The following is a 20,029-nucleotide window of genomic DNA, read 5'->3' on the forward strand; positions in this document are numbered from 1 at the left end:
TGAAATACTTATTCACGCTTTATCACCATTGTGAACTTTAGAACCTAACCCAACTGAACTGAACTGAAATTGCGTAGGTGGTTTATAATTTCGTTGACCTTTTTCTTTGGCGACTCAGCGAAATTCCATAGTCAAGCAAGTTTTTCAAGCAATTTGAGAACTGTTTACAACAAGCCTAAAACATTACTACTATCGGCAATAAATGGGCTGATTTACAGCCAGAAGTATTTGGTTAAATGTGTTTGTTCAGTTTATTCAAGGAAACGACGCATTTACCCGGCAATTTACATACAAATTCTTGGGGCCTAGGGCTCCGATTCTAATGACCCACAATGATCGCAGCGCATTGATTATGGCCCACTTCCGGGTCAAGTTAATGAAACCGATCCAACCGAATAGCAACTATTTTGGCCAAGACTTCGAAGACTTCGATGTCAGACATCGAATGAAACGAAAACGAATTGGGAGGCTGAGGCTGGGGTCACCGAAATGTTAACTGTGTCACCGGCGAATTGAACTTGAACTTGCCGTTTAGCGTTTAACTTATGCCAACCAGTTCGAGTTCGAATCCGAGTGGACTGCATAAGATGTGGGTGAATGTCGACCGGGCGTATGGGTGATCTAGTGATCAAGTGATTGGGTGAATCCCTTTGGTGGCCAGGAATCAATCATACGCCGTGTGCGCCGCAGCCTGCGACAGATTCTTCCGGTGTTTCGGTAGTCATTTGCATGCGTCTTTTGTTTGGCCAACAGCCAATAAGCCATAAAGCAGATCATAATCGTATGCAAAAGACGTTGGTTTATTATCGCCGCCGCTGCAGACGATTCATGCGATCGAACTCGATATATATATACCATACATACATATGTATATATATATGTGTATGTATCTCAGGGGTTACTGCCAGTTATGCAAATATCTTCCGCAAACATTTACATTTAGCCAACAGCCAAACTGGCCAACAAACCGTTAAACAATTATTATTGAATTTGTTTGTATATTCGCGCCGAATTGCGTAGACAAAATCGCGTCGCAAGGGTAACAATCAAATGTGCAAAATCTTCTTTGCTTGTAGAATTCTTAATTGGCGATGGGACAAAACATTATTAAGTAATTATGATAACTGGTGATTTTTCTGCTTTCAAGGGCGTCAAACAGTTTCATTATTAATTTCCGTCGATAAGCAAAGTTACTTCAATAAAACTAATTTTATTTTCCTGCCTACAACACTTTTTAGTCGTAAGATTGTTAACAGCAATGGCAAATGAGGCTCTTAAATGTTTAATTGGCCGCATTAAAGTTGCTTGCGGTTTGCCGACTTCAATTTCCGAACTTGGCTTTTTCACACGCTGCTGGCGCCATCTGGTGTTCAAGTTTCCAAAGCCGTACTTAAAAAGCTTAACGTTTTTGATGCGTTGCCAGTCTGGCTTAAAAATATTGGCTTATATCAACAAAAGTTAAGACATTAACTTGGCTAAAACTCATAGAGTCAACTGTAAAATACTCTTTTATTTAATACTCAATAAGGCTCTCAAGGATAAAAAGCAAAAAATAATGTATTAAATATGATTATAAAAATTATTACAACAATTTTTTAATTGATTTTAATTATCATAATTCCATTATTAAATGTGACAAGTTTTAACCGATGATGAATGGATTTTTCAGGGAATCCCACAGAAATCGCTATGCCGCCAAAGAGATAGTAGACTACTATTGATCTTGATCTTGAATAATTTTAACATCATTAATGTCAAAAATAAAAGTTTAGTTGGATGTTTTTTTTTTATAGCCTAATAGATATAACCTTTATGTGTAACCTAAGAACTTTCAAAACCTTATCCTTAAATGTGAACAAATGTATTTCATATTAAGATATATTTCCAACCTAAAACATATTCATAAAGTGTAATATTAAATATCACTGCAATTTCCCAATTAGCTTACAAATGTAAATAACAAGTGAACACGTGAGTTAACTAAAATTCTAAAGTAAACTCAAGTTCACCTCGAAGTAGGCCTATTATTAGAAGAGAACAAAGGGAAACTGAGCAGGTCCAATTAGCGATTAGCGGATTACATGACAGGTCGCGACTGATTGGGATGCGATTGTAACCGGGTCGATGCTCTATGGCCATAAAACTCATCCACTTACCGAGTGAATTGCGCAAATCGAACTCGTTTCCGTAGCGCGGAAATGCCGTAGCACCAATCTACAAAGTGACCAATAGATATAGCTTTGCGAACTCTCGTTCTCCGATCCGATCTGATCTCCAATCAATCGAATTTTTGGAGTCGCAGCTGGGCAACAACTACCACCAACTAGCAACTACCGATGGCTTGCCCTTGGGCAGAACTCGTTTCGAGCGATAAATTCATATAAATCGAGAGAAAAACAAAAAGATTAATATGTGGAGAAAAAGAAATCGCACTTCCGTTTCCTGATCGATCAGTTCGATCAGTTGATGACGACGGAGAGGCTGAAAATGCCTAAGAAGCTTGATAGATTCGAACGCGCAAAGCGGTTTTCATTTAAATGCTTAATTATAAATTCTAGTCTTGATATTTTTCTTCTGTTTTATTTTTTGCCAGCTTTCGAAACGTAACTGAGGCAATTTGCCGTCTTTGGGTATTTGTGTTTTCTTGAATTTTATTTATTTTTTTTTAGATTTTGCGCTCAACAACTGTGTCAAGTTCAAAGTGAACTTTTAATTGCTAATTGAGTGACGAGGGATCTATTCTTGGCTTAACCCGCTCTTGATTATATTCAAAGTTATGTATCGCACGGATTTCAAGTTCAAGTCGGCGACATGTGCGTTGCCAAGAACTTGGCCACTTTATCACTGGCCAGTCAGTCGTCTTGGCTCATAAACCAGAACATAAACCTCAAGCCCCACTCGGTTGAGTTTATGTATTTTTGGCTTCAGATATTTCGGGCATGGAACTGGGAGCATCTTCTTTTGAAAACGTTTACTGGATTTGCTCGGTTGTAACTGAGCACAGGTTTGGCCAATTGATTAGCAGCCTTAGCGGCACTCGACCTCTAATCTTAGTTGGCCATGTTCAGAGGTTCACTGAGAGGGGGTTTTTCTGGTTCTAAATCTTCTGTAAGCTAAACCACTTGCTTAATAAACCAAAAAGTTATTTGATACATTTTTGTGTGTATGTATACATTTCAGTTTATGAGTCAATGGGAATATTCAATGTAAAATGCTTAAGATATTCTTTAGCTAAACCTTTTTATAAATATTACTTTACTGTTACTATTACTATTACTTTTTTGTTAAAATCCCATTTAAATATTTCCCTTCTGCGCACCTGATCATTTCTATCAGCGATCGTGACCATCGAACGTGTCATCTTCTCGGCTCCACCGATTCGGCCAGCAATTCTCTTTGGCCATCATAACCCAACTGAAACTGAGCAGGCATCTTCTGGATTTACCCATTCAATTAGGGCCAAAAGTGGTGTGTGCTCGGCAAAAGTCTTAGCCGCGCAAGTGCAGGCCGTGTATATTGAGCTTGAAATGCCGAATGCACGAAAACATCTGCACATGTGATATAAATATGTTTAAATTAAAGACTTGCCGCTGTTTTTGGGGCCGTCTCAAGGGCATGCTCGCTTTTTTTTCTGCACCAAATTGCAACGCCATTAAGACTAAGTACTATATATGGTTAGATCTGCAGATAAAGCAGCGCAGACGAAAAGTTGACATGAAACATTTAGCAATCGAATGGCAGCCATTGCGCAACTGAAACTCCGTTCGAAAAACTGTTGTGACGTTAATGAATAAACTGGCTAAGTGTCTGTAAGCGATTAATTGGTAATTGCTGCTTACAGCCCCGATAATCAGGGGGCTGACCCACGGCCAGCCTTTCGAATATCGAATATGATTCCGTTATCAATTAAGAAACGCCGGCGGTCAAGAGTCAATCAGCGAACTTTAGGTACAATCGTTCTAAAATGCTACAAAATGCTCCAAAATGCGGCCATTGTGCGCCGTGTTAGCACCCACACCTTATTCTATCCAGTGCTAATTAATTTATGATTGTTAATTATTATATACATGCACCAGCTAATGAAATTTTCTGCTTGCTCATTCTGCGGCTTTTGTTGTGCGACTGGAATGTGCTCGGTAATCAATTGGCTAACCGATAAAGCAAATATTATATTAAATCCATATATGTTACTTAATAATTTGAAAAATATATAGCAGCTTGCACCATGAATGTTAGAACTTAAATTATGTTTTGTATTACTATAAGTCATAATTGTAAGCTGCTACTGAAATAATTATAATAATAATAACGCAAGTTTAATAATAAGCTTATTAACATGTGACAACTTTCCGGCTGAAATGTCGCATTTTTGTCAACACCATGGCCATTAATCAGGCGTATAATAAGCGGCAAACATTTAGCTTTTGCCATTATGATGAACACATTCAAAACATATTGATTATGACAAAGTCAAAGCTGTTTCGCCAATGGCAAAAAAGATGAGAAATCTAAAATATAAATTGATGGAACGGAAATTTGCAAAAAAACGCCGCACAAAATCGCAACAAAACTGGAGCTATCAAAGCATACATTTATCATCGAAATCTTGGTCCGCTTGGCTGGCGGCGTTGCCTTCTTTGACTTTTCAGACTTCTTTGACTTCTCTGACTTCTTTAACTTCCGATTAACCTAGACCTAGGCCGTGAAATACCATGGGGCTGTGTTACCAAGCTCATCCATCCACGTTTAGGAGCCGCAGACTCGAGCGTGGCCAATCCGCATTCAACCGTTAGCCGTGTTGGTAGTGGTGATAGTAGTGATGGTGGTAGTGGCAAACGTCATCCTTGCCGGCTTTGGATTAAGATTCGAATACAGCGGCCCCAAACATGGCCAAAATCATCAACGCCAAAGGTCGAACTGGCCGGGCTGAACTTCAAAGAACCATTTACTAGGCACTCAATGCGCACGGCGTTAATTTGTCGCAAAACGCAAATGGTTCTGTATGGAACTAAATGGCATAATTACGGGTAATATAAGCGAAGGCTTCGCTGCACGTCCGATAATTTACACAACTTAACGACCAACATAACCCAGTGCCTTTTGCCTTCGATCTCGATGGATTTCCACACGTCTCATGTATCTGCGGATTGATTATGGATCTGAGGCCATCTGCGAATGGCCACCTTGACACGTTTACCACTCCGAAATTCGAAATCTTCTGGATTCTTGGCATCGTTCTAATCGCCCAAAAATTTATTTAGCATATCAGCAAACAATCCACGAATCAACACCTCCAGGGCCGATTAGCCGAGAACAGGTTATACGGCTTGTAAGCATGAATGGGAATTACAAATAAACTTCGCCAGCTGAGGTCATTGGAAGACAAGCCGGAAGTCCAGGAACCAGCATAGCTCAAGCCTTTAGTTTAGTTTGACACAAAGTAAGGCACTTGCACATTAAAGATGCCATTAAAAACTTGTTTTAATTGTACGTGCTTCGCTGGTGGACAACTCGTTTGACTCCTTAGAAAATGTAAATAAAATTATGCGAATTACAAACCATAGAGATGTTTATACTTCAGAGCAGCTATGAGGTGAAAAGGGAGCTGGGATTCCCTATGCTCCAACCGGAATAGTTTATGGTAAAAAGGGGTCTCATTGGCAGGTTAATAAATCCGTTTATTAATATGAGACGCGCAAAGGTTTTAGCAATTATAGGCAATAATAATTTAGTACTCAGTTTTATGGCTTACTTTGCATTTAAACGGATTAATAAAATCAACTATTAACACGCTTCGATCATATTTATAATTAAGTTGTTACTGTAAAGTTTGGCATTGCAATTGCTAGGGGTATATTTAAGAAAATACTATTTTATGTAAAAGAAAATTGTTTTAACAAAGAAATCACATTAACACCCATCTAAAAATATAGTTTTTTTTGTCATATTTTAAAAGTCTTTTAAGCTAAAGATTAATATCAATTGTTATTAAAATACCTTAATAAATGTTCATTTTTTTATTGTGTACAAACAAATATTTATATAAGAAACGTTGTGTTTTTAGGTGACATTGCAAATTAGAAAGTTCTGGAAAATAAGTTTTACTGCTAAAACTGCTGCGAATTAGTCTCCATATAACAATTAAAGAACAAAAATAAAACAATTAAATATAATTAAACTATAATCCAGTTGATATGCATAAAATGCATTGCCCAATTATCTAATATTTCAATTTTTTTAATTAAGTTCATAATTAACTAAAGAGTAAACATTGCAGCCAGACAAATTTCCATTTGCAAACAGCAAAGAGTTCAGCCACATCGCAGTGCATTGACCTATAAAAAGTTGAATTCACCCGGTGTCTCAACTCACCGGCAACATAATCATCGGCATTCAATGTTGAATGCCAAACGGAACATGCTAAATATCGAAACAACTCGAACGCCACTCAGTGGGCCAAGCACACACAAATACACATACGCACACACATGCAAGTAAAGGGGGTTTGTGGCCAACACAGATGTAGAAAAAATTGCATGCACTGCGGCGCCAACTGAACGAAACTTCCGTTGTTCTATGGCACTTTTCGTTGGGCTTCGCCGATCGTTCAGTTACCGAAGTCGGACGCTATCTGGCATCTGGTATTTGGTAGTAGTATTTGGTAGTAGTAGTTGCAGTTGTAGTTGTGTGCCAGCCAAGTATTTTGCACAAGCGTCGTGATCGCAGCCGCTCAGCCTCTGCCAGCGATTCTGCCGCTGCTCTGCTCCGGTGGCGCTGCGAAAAAGTTACTTTATCTTGTGATTGCTGAGAAGTTTTAGATTCAGTTGAGCATAAACATTCCTACGGTGTGGTGGTAGAATCCAGACAGATCTGCGCGTCTGCGAGTATATCCAATTCGAAATTGGGCAATAATAACAATAGCAATAAACAGCGAGTCGAAAAGTGATTTTTCTGAGCGTGTGCAGCCAAATAAAGTGATTTCAATAGGCCCGAGCGCAGTATGCAACATCCTGCGGCGAGCCTCTGACCAAGAAACGAAACGAACAAGAACCAACACAAAGCCCACAATTTTGGATACTTAAAGTTTTAAGCGAAGGATAATCGAGGACTGAGAGCGAATAGCATCGCCATGGCTATGAACTACCACAACTACAACAGCAGCTCGCGATTCGAAATGGTCGTGGAGATAGCCAATATCGCGCTGGATGAGTTCAAGACCCATCACATATCGCGCAACTACACGGGCCTCGTGCAGCGCTACTACCAGCTGGTGGAAGAGGATTACGGCGGTAGGTGTCAAGTGTTTTTGTTGTTCGGGTGTTTCACGAATATCTGCTGCATTAACAGCTGCCGACTAAATTATAAATCCATACAAATGACGAATTGCCATGAAATTGTCATTTTTTATGGCCTGCAAATCGTAACACAAACCCTAAATGCCAAACAAAACAAATACACAAAAAAGCCAAAGAAAAAAAATGTAAAAATATAAGAAAAGTAAAAAGACAAAGCCAAAGCCAAAAGTTGAGCCAAAAAACTTCTAGGACAATTAAAAATGATTTCTTGTGTGTGCGTTTGTGTGTGCGCGCGCTTTAAATTGCGACCTTGGCAGTGTCAATTGTATTTTTGACAATTATTAACGTAATTAAAATGTATTTACATTGCTTATCTTAGACATTTTTATGATGCGACCGTCGCCATCGACGACTTTGGTTTTGCCTTTGCTCTTCGCCGTGTGCAGCTGAGCATGTATTTATTCAGTACAATAGCAGTTGGAGCACTTCGAACATGTCAATTGCCTCTAGGGCCTGCTCTTGAGTTCCGTTTCCAAAAGAGTCACTTGCCGTCTGAATATGGTTCCCCATATTCACATATTCGCCTATTCACTTTCCTGGCAATGAGAAAAGTCAGCGGCGAAAGGTCAATGGCAGGCAGATGCAATTAAAAGCAGTGCAAAAAGAGCTTATTTTAGTGGCTTAGTTTTACTAAACCGGGTATAAAAAGATTACTTAGTGCCAAAATCATGCTTACGAAGCAAAAACTTTCGGGGGTTTTTACGCATAAACAAAAGACTTAGAACACAAACTTGAAAAAAGTAAAAGTACCGGTCTTAAGACAAAAGACTTAGGACACGAACTTGTTTCACTAAGTGGGAGAAAATGTAATACTTTTTTTTCATGATCAGCCTATGAGAATACTTATTAAAAAAAAACAAAAGAAAACAAAAATGAAAAATATATTTTAATTAGAATATACCTAAAACAAAAATGTGGATTTTTTTATACATGACACAACTATTTAGCCTAAAAAACTTTATCGTAATTCAAAATTTTTTAAACAAAATATCAACAATATTAGGTAAATACAGTTTCCGGGAAATATAAGTTTATGCTTTTCCACTTGCATAGAGAAAAATTCAAATATAAAAAGGCTTAAAACTGAAACACTTTTCTAGAAGTTTATGTTCGAATTTTAAATAAGTTAGTTATGCAGATGAGAGTGAGGCACCGAACACAACCAACTGCTCAGTGCAACAGGTCAAGAATTCCCGGCATAAAAGTGAACCCAAGCAGCCAATGGAATATTTGTAGTAAACAACTAGTTGCTGGCTAGTCGAATTGGATGATAAATCATAACAACTGTAGTAAACAGGCAGCGTTATGGAAAAGTTGGTCCATTTAGAAATGCACAGCCCTGTGCAATTAATTACCATATTATTTCTGGGGGGTTTCTTTAAATTATCGGGCTATGACGTCGATGTTTACCAAGATATGGAATAATTCCCTGAGCGGCATGCCAGCCTCACATATTTTACTATTATTGCTCAGTGTAAAGGCGATTGTGCTGACACTTTAAACGCTGCAAGTGACAAGTTGACTTTATATTTAGCCACGATTTCATTCAGCTGGCATGGATTGAATGGCCTGGCTCAAACTAATGAAATGCAAATTGAAGCTGTTTCATCTTGTCTCTGCATTAGCATAGGCGAAACCTATTGCACATTAAATGAACAACGAAATGTGGTAATTAATTAGGATGTTTTGCGACTACATTTTACAGATCCGCGAGCAACGCGCTTCCCGCTGATGGAGCACCCGATGTTCACCTTCGGCATGGTGGCCATCTACTTGTCCTGGGTTCTGGTCATTGGACCACTATTCATGCGCGATCGCAAGCCCTTCCAGCTGCGCCGCACCCTCGTCATCTACAATGCCTTCCAGGTGGCTCTCAGTGGCTATATGTTCTATGAGGTGAGTTCGGTTCTGGAGATCTGGATTAGCATAACGTTCGTCCAACTGATATCATTCCCTTGCCGGTTTCCCACCAAAAACAGCACCTAATGGCAGGCTGGCTGAACTACTACAATCTGAAGTGCCAACCGGTTGACTACTCCGATAGTCCCAGTTCCAAGCGGGTAAGTGGTCGCAACCGGTCATCTAAATTCTAAATGAAATTCACTGTCAGATCGAAACTCGCTCATCCCCAATCCACCAATCAAATTTCTATTTCGAGAGGCACGCGTGGACTTAAGGAGTTTATGGTCTCTATTATATAATTCGGCATTTGTCATTTTGGCCGCTTGATTGCTGTTGCTTGATGGCTGTTGGTCGGTCTTTGTTTTCGCCTCACCTTGCTGGGTTCATCTTCCGCTGTTGCTGGCTAGCAAGTTCGTTGCCACTGTTTTGTGATGAATCACTGAGTCCGGCAGACACGAGAGCCATTTAGTTGGCCCGTAAAGTTCAGCTCAAAGCCACTTTTTTGACCAGTCATAGAGCAAATATCAAAACAACCACAAATAAAGTGTTTTTAATTATGCCTCCGGCAGAGCACAAAGTTCACATTCAAATTTAGTGAGCATGGCAATTAAATGGTCAGCTTCTTAATCCAAATACTACCTCTAATGGCTTTTCGAGCACTCATTTGTTACGCCTGCCCATCGATTGTATTTCCCTTTCCCAGGCCACTCGGCATGAACAATTAATAATTGGCGGTTTGAAGTTAAATGCACACTTTAATGCCAAATTGTTTGTGCACCACAAATTAGGCATTTATGTTAATTGTTAGTAGATTCGTAACAGAAGCAAAAACCACCTTAACCAGTCTGTCAATACTATAAATTTGATTGCAGACTGAATATAAATCTTACTTTCTCAAAGTCTTAAAATGTTTTCTAGCGAAGCTGCATTCAATGGAATTTCTTTATTATTTTTTCTCACTTACCAAACCTAAAATCCCCACTTTATTGAAATCTACTATTCTTGCGTTAATTTAACCAAAATCAATCGAGTCGCTATAAAGAGTAGATATGAATTGCAAGCATTTAAATCCTCCAGTATTACGGCCAGAAAAACATTAGTGAGAGCCACACCCTCAAGGCTGTTGTACTATTGGCTATTTTACAATCAAATTAACAACATTTGAAGAGGCTCTAAACAGTTCGGTTTGCTTCGCCGTCTGTTTGCAATTGGAATTGTACTTGTGGTCTGTTTGAGCTTTAAATCAATAGAGCATAAATTCTGTGAATTACCACTGACCACACCGGACCTCTTCCTACTCACTCATTGATCGATTTCACATCCGCAACGAAAAGCTCCAAAAAGAAAAAACAAACCCACCGAGCCCAAGATACAAGTCAATAAACTCCGGCGGACCCTAGTGTCATTAGCGTTTGTCATCTAGTTTTATGGCCATTTCCATAAGTCCACGGCGCCTTAGCGAAGTCATAAAAGTCAGCATTGTTTACATTGCGCATACGCAGCGTGCGCCCAAACGTTTCACTTGCAAACAACAGCTGAAACAGCTGAATTCTTGCTCGCAAAATGAAAACAAAAGTGTTTGGGTACTTCCAAAACAAGAAAATAGACAACGCGAAACGAAACTAAAGAGGCGGCGGAACGAAAACTTTGTCAATGTCATTGCGCAAGTTCTTCTTCTGCGGTTTCTACGCTAATTGGCCACGTTGCTCGGTGGGCGCGAATTGCATAACGACCTTGCTAGGTCAACCGCACTGATATCCCCCCTCCCTCCTACTCCACCCCTCTAAATCTCTTCCCGCAGATGCTCAACCTGTGCTACCTGTACTACCTGTCCAAGCTGACCGAGTTCGCCGACACCATGTTCTTCGTGCTGCGCAAGAAGTCCTCGCAGATCACCTGGCTGCACGTGTACCATCACTCGGTCACTCCGCTGGAGACATGGGTGCTGGTCAAGTTCCTTGCAGGTGGGTAAATCATATTTAGATCAGAATTTGATCATAAGAAATGTGCCAAGTGAATGGTACGTGAATCAAAGATCTTATATCAACTTAAGACTTATCTCCTCACTTTTCTGAATCTTCTTGTAATATAATCTTACTATTCCAATCTCCTCTTACAGGTGGAAACGCCACATTCCCGAATCTGCTGAACAACTTCGTGCACGTGTGCATGTACTTCTACTACATGATGGCCGCCATGGGACCCGAGTACGCCAAGTTCCTGTGGTGGAAGAAATACATGACCGAGCTGCAGATCGTAAGTACCACCAAGTACCACTCATTAAATGCGAATCAGTTCCAGCACAGATAACAGATACCGCCCGAAATCAAATGAAACTTGTTCAGAATTCTACGCGCCGCTCTTGCTGGCATGTGTGAAATGTATTTTTCGAGCATAGATCGAAGTCGAAGAATTAGTCGCTGTGGGCTAGCAATTGCCCGACTGATTTGGCCAAGACGCCGCCAAAAAATCCAAGTTGAAATGCAAACCAGTTAGACCGGCAGTCGTGCCTCAAAGTTAGACTCAGTGCTCAGCTGGCTCTGCCACATAAATTGGCATTATTCATTATTCAGTGGGCCCAAAGGCACACACACCATACCGCAGTCGCGGCGACCAGTTGCTATCCGTGTTTATATTGCCAAAATAAAATGTTGGCCAATGCTTCTAACTAGCCAACTGTGTCTTGCATTTGTCTAAAATGCCGAAATGCCACTGCAAAAACTAGGATTCGGCCTCCGCCAGTTTGTTTGCACTAGCGCTTAGGTTTTGCCCAAACTTCTTTTTTTTTTTTGGGGCCAAAGGCCAATCGCTGGGGCATCGATCTTAAATTCTCGCAGAGAGATTACGCAATAGATTAAGCCAGATTCGAAAGCAAAAAACCGAAAAGCGAAACCGATGCGAATCCAGAGATTGTCGCCAATCACGTGATCTAGATTTCGCGGCTGCTTTCTGGTTTTTCCCATCTGATTTTTATGCCAGCCAATTTAGGCATTGTATTAGATTGGCTCTTGGATTTCGGCTCTTGGCTCTTGGCTCCACATGAACGGTTCTTGCTGGCCAATATTTTTTGCTGTGAATCGAAACTACGCATAATTGGAATACGACAAACACATGGCGTTCTTTCAATCTTTGCTCGTTTTTCAAAAGTTTCGAAACTCTCGAGATATGGCAAGTTAGTTTGTTCTGCTGGCTGACTGACTGACTGGCCTCCTTCGAATCGAGATTCAATGTTGTAGTTGTTGTTATTGTCGCAGCCGCTAGTTAGTGAATCGCCTTGAAGCTCTGCTCCACAGCTCCACAGTTGAGTTGTCAAACGATCGGTGACTAACTTAAGTAGCCAGCACAGGTTCTCCATTTTGGACAGACAGTTGGGCTGGAGGCAAGCGAGCAGCAGTGGGGATTCTTAAGAAGTTAACTCAAAAATTAGTTCAATAGGCGCAAAATTAGGGTATTAATTAGCAAATCGTTTCTTTTATACTAAAACAGCATTTTTTGCTGGAGCTTAGAAGCTAACCAAGTTTCCCCACCCAATATATAGGCATTCAACTTAAAGCAATTAAAAGCAATTACTTATGTTTAATGCCTGAAAAAAGAGAAAAGAGCAATAATTAAAAAAATTAACGATTGGAAACCTCGTAGTAACATTGCAAAATCAAATATTTTTATGTAACACGCAGATTAAGTATACATTTACCACCAGTTGCAGTCGCTGCATGGGAGGGTCCACTGTGGTTGTAATATGGGTGTATGAAATTTCACATATGTAGTGAATAGAGTGCTTAGTATGATTGCTGTTTTGGTTGTTGTCGTAGTGCACTTTTCATGATGTCTTTCCAATTGCTTTTCGCTGGATTCTACACTGTAAAAAACACTTACTGGGAACATTATTAATATAGCAGCAGAGCTCAATAGCTTATCCGTGTAAACTAGATGAATAATAGACTTTCTCTGAAGACATCCCTGATTCAATAGTTAAAAGTTCTTTACAAACCTCAATTTTCCTCAGTGCACATCGCTGCGCTGCACTGACATACTTAATGAGTAGGCGGGGGCATCTTATGGATAATTTATCTGTCATGCCAGCAGTCGTAGTTGTGATTCTACCTTCTACTGTAAGTAAGCAAGTAAGTGTTGCCAATTGGCTGCGCAACCAGTCGGATTCTTTCGGTTTTGGTTCCGTTCCTGCTGACCAATTAGCCACCAAATGCCTGACCAAACAACGCATGCACCACATTTTAGCGAAAACATTTTGGCCGGGCACAAGTTGAAGTTAAGTTCCGATTTGCCGATTGCTTTTGGCCACATTAGGTTGCAACATCCATGCCCGCAACATGCGGAGGTAGGCCAATTCCACTTCCAATTCCACCACCAAGAGTTTCCACATTTGCGGCACAAACCAACCGACCAGCTAACCAAACGACCGATCCGACCAGTTTCGATTACATTATCATTTCGTGTTCGTTCCGTTTTGCGGCAATGAATGTCGAGCGGTAGGCAGTAGCGGTAGCGTTCACTTTTGTCCAGCACCGCGACGAACTTGCCACACCAACCTGGGTGAGTGTCTATGTCGGCTATTGCGCCGACCACAACCGTATCCATCCATATTCCTCGCCTGCAAAACCGGGTCTTGTGCGGCAGTCGATGGCGACCACTGGGCAGACTACTCATGCAATTTCGGCTACAGCGTGTCTGAGTAAAAGTCAACAAGCCATCTATCTATCTATCTATCTAGCAGCATCCAGCACTTTCAATTGCCGGTGCGGTGATCCGAGTCGCCAGTTCAGATCAGTCATGTTGCAAGTGCAACTGCCTTTGGCTTTTGTTTTTTGTTATTGTTTTCGAACGCCAGATGCCGGTACACGCGCACTCACTCCCAATAATAATGGAATGACGTTCAATGATCTATGCCAAGATTGCCCAACAAGCATTTAGCTGCAACAGTGGGTCAATGCAGACATGGCCCATTCTTAAATAGAAACTTTTAAAAAATACACTTAAAGTCATCTTAAACAGACTAGAGCATTCGAGTGGCTCAATTGCGTAAATAGTTGTTTGTTTAAAATTTAAATAGATAATTGATCGATAAGGTCACTTTGACTGCAATGTGAAATGTTTGGGCCAAAAGCAAGACATAAAAATTAAACACACCCATAAAAATTGCCAAAATGTCTCAGTGAGGGGCTTGGCTAGATGGCCTTAGCAAAATAAGATGTCCATACTCTTTAGGGCAAATGAAATAGATTTATGACCCAATTGGTATAGCGGATTTGGGAGGTCGGTAATTTATTTTACAAATATAATCAAATTGTTAGAACTTCTTAGATCTATGCACTTAGATTAATAAAAGCAAATCCGGCACGAACCACAAACACAACACACGAGGTCAAGCCTCTTGGAAAACGTGCAAAAATAACTTAGCATTTAATTAGAAACAATATATGGAAGAAGCTACTGCTAAAATCTTTGCATGCACAATGTGGGAAAACAAAGAAACGTTTTTAAACAGTTTCGATTCCACAGAAGCAGTTTGCACTCGATAATGGCGACTTTTATGAGGAAGCTGGCCATTGGACCTGCCGGACTTCCCATAAAACCAACCCATAGATGTTGCCCCACTTCCATCAATCATTTTTTAGGCCCACGGTGCTCGGTGCTCGGTTGTCGGTGCTCGATTCTCGGTGGTCGGTGCCTCGTGCAATGAAGCATTTAAGCGTCGACGTTGGCTTTCAACGGACCGCAAGAGGCAAACTTGGCCGGTTGCAGTTGCAGTTGCCATCTTGGCCAACATGCAGTGGTAATGGAAACCTGCAGCGCTTGGCTGGCCAGCGTAATATTTTGTAGGTCACCGAAAACTGCACACCACCGAGATTGGTACACAGGGAAAAATATTTCGAGTGGAAACAAGCAAACGAAGATTTGTTTTATAGGGCAACAATGAGAAACCCTTGTAAATTAAGATATCCGATAAGATATGTTGATCGTGTCTAAGCCATCAACGATAAATCAATGATCATTAGCTTCGCTCTTCCAGTTTATTTATACATGTTATTCTAGTAGTAGCATATTGCAAATTCCTTAGCATCACTTCGCCGTTCTCGAATCAAGTTACGTTCACTGGAATTTTAGACTAAACAACTAGCGCATTGACATTCTTTGAATGCTGAGTGTGTCTGAATAGCTAGAATATTGGCGTTAACTCTTTAACATTCAGTGGGAGTGGGTGCCAATAGATAATCTTATGATCCAGCAAGATCAAACATCAGCGGTAAGTATGAAAGCCCATAACACGCGCCAACAGGTCGCCAGAGGCCAATCGAAGCCAGCTTGTTGGACTGGGCTAAACATAGTGCTAGTCAGCTAGCAGCTAGTTAATAGCCTCATATCCCACTGACACTCCGGCTAATTCCAATCAATGTGCGCACATTGTAGCAGCACTGAGTGCTTTTTGATTGCCCGCCCAGCTCAAGGGTGCTCCACTGCCAGCCGTTTTATTAGCCGCATTCAAAGAGCTGTAATCCGGACTGCAAAAAAGTACAAGTTATGACTTGGCAGTTAGAGAGCCGGCTAATTGAATGACGTTACAACTTCCGTAACGAGACAAGCTCCACGACACGATGCCCTTCGACAGCGCCAATGACCATTGGGAGGTGGGTCAAGTTGAGCTTTGAAGGAGGCGTGTGCTCTCTTCGCAACTTTCCCAGAATTCAAGCGTAACAAGTCGGTTTGCCATATGTTTCCCACAACTAATATGTGTGATTAGACATGACAACGCTAATCTGGTTAAGCGCAAGATAAAAATTGCATCAACGATTAGAAAACAAGGTCCAGCTATGTAATCCTATAACTAGGCTATATAAAGATCGAAGAATGAAATGCAATGAGATCCGTATAACATTGATATTATTTCCCTCTTTTAGGCCCAATTCGTGCTGTGCATCTTCCACACCCTCCGCGCCCTGTTCAGCAACCAGTGCCAGTTCTCCAAGTTCATCTCGGCGCTGCTCCTGCTGAATGCCTCCATTTTCTTCTGCCTCTTCATGAACTTCTACATGCAGAGCTACAGGAAGACCAAGGCGGCGCAGCAGCTGCAGCAGCAGCAGTTGCAGCAGAAGCAACTTAATGCCACGCCCTGCAAGGCGGACGACAACAATAACACGGCGATGCTGGCGCAAAAGCTGAAAGCCAACTGAAAATTGAAAAGCGAAAGCAGTCAGAAAAATGCTTCCACGGATTGCCCAACAACAAATGGGGAAACAAATTGGACATAAACGGACCAGATTGGTGATGGCAACGGACGGAACGGAAGTAGTTTTTGGTACAAAGGTTTCAACTAACGCTAAGCTAAGCTTAAGAGCCATAAATACACGAGCGTGCACACACACACACACAAACACCCACCCATAGAGGAGAGGAAGTCCGCCTGCCGATGATCGATCGATTGAGCATGAGGAACACGGGGCGTATGCGCAATTTCAATTATAACTTGATGATTATCCCCACGCTAGCTTCGCTTGATTGCTTCGCTTTGCATCGCATCGCATTCCCGCCATCTGTGGCTGCATTCGCATGTGTAGAACCGTACAACAAACTGGGTCAATTTTCGAGATCTGCCTAATGTGTAAGTCGCCTAATTCTAGAACCTCACGAACGAAGCGCGTTTAGTTTTAAATCCCCTTTAGGCTAAGTGATTATTGTAATTGTAATTGTGTATAGATGATGTGTAAATAGCCTGTTAAATGTTAATGTTAAATATTTGTAGTCCTAAGCCAACTAGTCTTACTTACAACATTCGCACGAACAAATACGGCGAGCACGAAATTAAAAGCCAAGACAAATAAAAACGAAGAAAAGATAAATAAAACAAAAACCAAAACCAGCCAAGTGGGTTTCAATTTGTTCTGAATTCACATCAAAAAACAAAGCTGTGAATTGGCAGGGTCGTCTGTGCGGAAGAGATCAATAACTTTTAAGAACCGACAAACTCAGAAATACCGGAATCAATTATTTTGGGAGTATTTTGTTGTGCTCTTTCGTGTGTTCCACAATTAGAAACAAATGTAAGCTAGTTTTCTAACCAGGCTTTAATTACGAAAGTTACAAAAGATAAATTCAAATAAAATGTTCGTTTTATTATGAGCAAGCTGGCAACGCCGACCTCAAGCTTAATAGTTGAATCGGTTCGCGCCACCGCTAGAGCGATAAAATTTGGTCACACCGTACTTTCGGCCCGATAGGTAGCGATAACTTATATCGAACTACTACGGGGACCGATATCATAGCTTATACCGGAGCTTGTCAAACAAAAAGAAGTAAAATTAAGTTTATACCGCAAAGCACGAGTAAATAAAGGCCCCCCGACAGCATGGAGCAAATGGAAGTGGACGCCGACATGTCGGCCAAGCCCAGCACATCTTCCTCCGCCGGCGGGAGCAGCATACCACTGGATACGACAGTGGACAAAAACCCACAGCCGCAGGGAAACATAATGGCTGCGGAGGGCACCAGTGGCTCGGTGACCATATCGCTGCATCCGCTGGTCATAATGAACATCTCCGAGCACTGGACACGATTCCGGGCGCAGCACGGCGAGCCGCGACAGGTGTACGGAGCACTGATTGGCAAGCAGAAGGGTCGCAACATTGAGATTATGAACTCGTTCGAGCTCAAGACAGACGTCATAGGCGATGAAACAGTAATCAACAAGGACTACTACAACAAGAAGGAACAGCAGTACAAGCAGGTGGGTGTCCAAGCATCTACATATGCTCCTTTATACCAGTGGATACTCTCGTTTTCCCCAGGTATTCAGCGATCTCGACTTCATAGGCTGGTACACAACCGGCGAGAATCCCACTGCCGATGACATTAAGATCCAGAAACAGATAGCCGCCATCAACGAGTGTCCCATCATGCTGCAACTGAATCCGCTTTCCCGCAGTGTCGACCACCTTCCCCTGAAGCTATTCGAGTCCCTTATCGATCTGGTGGACGGAGAGGCCACCATGCTGTTCGTGCCCCTCACCTACACACTGGCCACCGAGGAGGCGGAGCGCATTGGCGTGGATCATGTGGCGCGCATGACCTCAAACGAATCGGGCGAGAAGAGCGTGGTAGCGGAGCATTTGGTGGCGCAGGACAGTGCCATTAAGATGCTCAATACACGCATCAAGATCGTGCTGCAGTACATCCGCGATGTGGAGGCCGGAAAGTTGCGGGCCAACCAGGAGATTCTGCGAGAAGCTTACGCTCTCTGCCACCGACTGCCCGTGATGCAGGTGCCCGCCTTCCAGGAGGAATTCTACACGCAGTGCAACGATGTGGGACTGATTAGCTACCTGGGCACGCTGACCAAGGGCTGTAACGACATGCATCACTTTGTGAACAAGTTCAATATGCTGTACGACCGCCAGGGATCGTCGCGCCGCATGCGAGGCCTCTACTATTGATATGCAAACAATCTATTAAAGCTTCTGAGATAAATACACATACGATGGGTGAATGCGGTTTTATTTCAGCTGCCGCAGGGCAGGCTACATACGTATACGGGTGGCATCAAGCGATATCACTTTCTTCCTGAGCTTCCAGCTCCTCTTGCTTCGTAAATTCAATTCAGATGCACAGACAACATTTCCTAGACACTAAATTAGGTAATTTCGCAGCGGAATTAGTGGTTGTAGTCGTCCAGCTTGATGCTGGCGGCGTACTGCTGCAAGAACTCCACCTCTAGCGGATGCATCTCCTTGGCGGGAATGATGAGCGAGTGCAGCGGCCCGCCCAGATCGGTGGAGCGCATCTCGAGCAGCGTGCCGACGGCAATCTGCTGCGATTCCTGGCCCACACGGGCCAGCCCAACGCACAGTGACTGCTCGTTGAGCACTGTGTTCTTCTCCAGCGAGTCCTTCTTCTCCACAATGGACAGCAGCTGATGGGCCGCCTCTGCCACGGTCATGAAACGCGGTGGCATGTACTCCTTGCGTTTGCGCATCAAGGACTCCGGCGTGGGCTCCTTCACCTTGATGTCCAGCAGGCACAGCGTGTGCATGTTGTGCAGGCGATTCAGCTTGATCTTGTCGTAGAAGCTGTCCGGCTTCCATGTCTCGTCCCAGTAGGGAATCGACACGGTCTCCCCGAATTTGTACAATTGCAGGCCGCAGCAGCCCACGGCGTTCATGATCGATGCATTGTGTATGACCTTGTAGGGGATGTTCTTCTCCTTGGCGCGCAGTATGAAGTCTGTGTGGGTGGTGGCGCCAAAGGGATCGCCCACCACGAGCAGCGCCACGTCGGATTCGCCCGCACCGGCCAGGATCTCATCGGCACCCTGCTCCACCAGATCGCGGTCGGCCAGCAGCAGTGGTCGTCCGTAGAACTCTTGCTGCGGACAAAGCGTAGATGCATTGAGGGTGAGTGCTCCCCAGAACGAAGGCCATTCCAGATACCTACCATATCCTCAAGGCTGCAGCCCAAAATCGAGGTGTACATCTCCAGATAGACGCGACTGCATTGCTTCACTATCTCCAGACCCTTGACCGTGATGTCCTTCAGGTCGCCAAGGCCGAGGCCGATTAGGTAGAACATGCTGGGCGACTGGTGCGACTGCTCGGCCACTGCAACTCCTGCCAAATGTTATTAAAAACGCTTTTTAAATGCAGTCAACACGTGCCGTCGCGCGTTGTGTGACCGCCGCCAGAGCGCCAAAAAATACTGACTTTCCGCGAATGCACTAAAAAAGGCATTTAATGGCGCGCTTTTTAAATATCAAGGTCAATCGA

At 42.5% G+C, this 20,029-nt stretch overlaps 3 protein-coding genes across 3 annotated transcripts; 2 read left to right on the forward strand and 1 right to left on the reverse strand.

Moving 5' to 3' along the window:
- The first annotated feature begins 6,816 nt into the window (after window positions 1–6,816).
- LOC6537769 (elongation of very long chain fatty acids protein 7) lies at window positions 6,817–17,098 on the forward strand. The gene is made up of 6 exons (XM_002098274.3): window positions 6,817–7,289; window positions 9,061–9,251; window positions 9,335–9,415; window positions 11,059–11,221; window positions 11,377–11,513; window positions 16,175–17,098. The coding sequence occupies exons 1-6, from the start codon at window positions 7,130–7,132 to the stop codon at window positions 16,445–16,447; spliced, it is 1,005 nt and encodes a 334-aa protein (XP_002098310.1). The 5' UTR covers window positions 6,817–7,129; the 3' UTR covers window positions 16,448–17,098.
- A 406-nt stretch (window positions 17,099–17,504) lies between these two features.
- LOC6537770 (COP9 signalosome complex subunit 6) lies at window positions 17,505–18,745 on the forward strand. Its single transcript, XM_002098275.4, has 2 exons — window positions 17,505–17,997; window positions 18,059–18,745. Exons 1-2 carry the CDS (start codon window positions 17,620–17,622, stop codon window positions 18,701–18,703), a joined length of 1,023 nt encoding a protein of 340 aa, XP_002098311.1. The 5' UTR covers window positions 17,505–17,619; the 3' UTR covers window positions 18,704–18,745.
- On the reverse strand, window positions 18,744–19,938 carry LOC6537771 (diphthine methyl ester synthase). Its single transcript, XM_002098276.4, has 2 exons — window positions 19,701–19,938; window positions 18,744–19,632 (listed from the first exon to the last, which is right to left on the reverse strand). The coding sequence occupies exons 1-2, from the start codon at window positions 19,833–19,835 to the stop codon at window positions 18,922–18,924; spliced, it is 846 nt and encodes a 281-aa protein (XP_002098312.1). The 5' UTR covers window positions 19,836–19,938; the 3' UTR covers window positions 18,744–18,921.
- Between the last annotated feature and the right edge of the window lie 91 nt (window positions 19,939–20,029).

The sequence above is a fragment of the Drosophila yakuba genome, chromosome 3R, assembly GCF_016746365.2.
Source record: "Drosophila yakuba strain Tai18E2 chromosome 3R, Prin_Dyak_Tai18E2_2.1, whole genome shotgun sequence".
In the NCBI taxonomy this organism is placed as follows: Eukaryota; Metazoa; Arthropoda; class Insecta; order Diptera; family Drosophilidae; genus Drosophila; species Drosophila yakuba.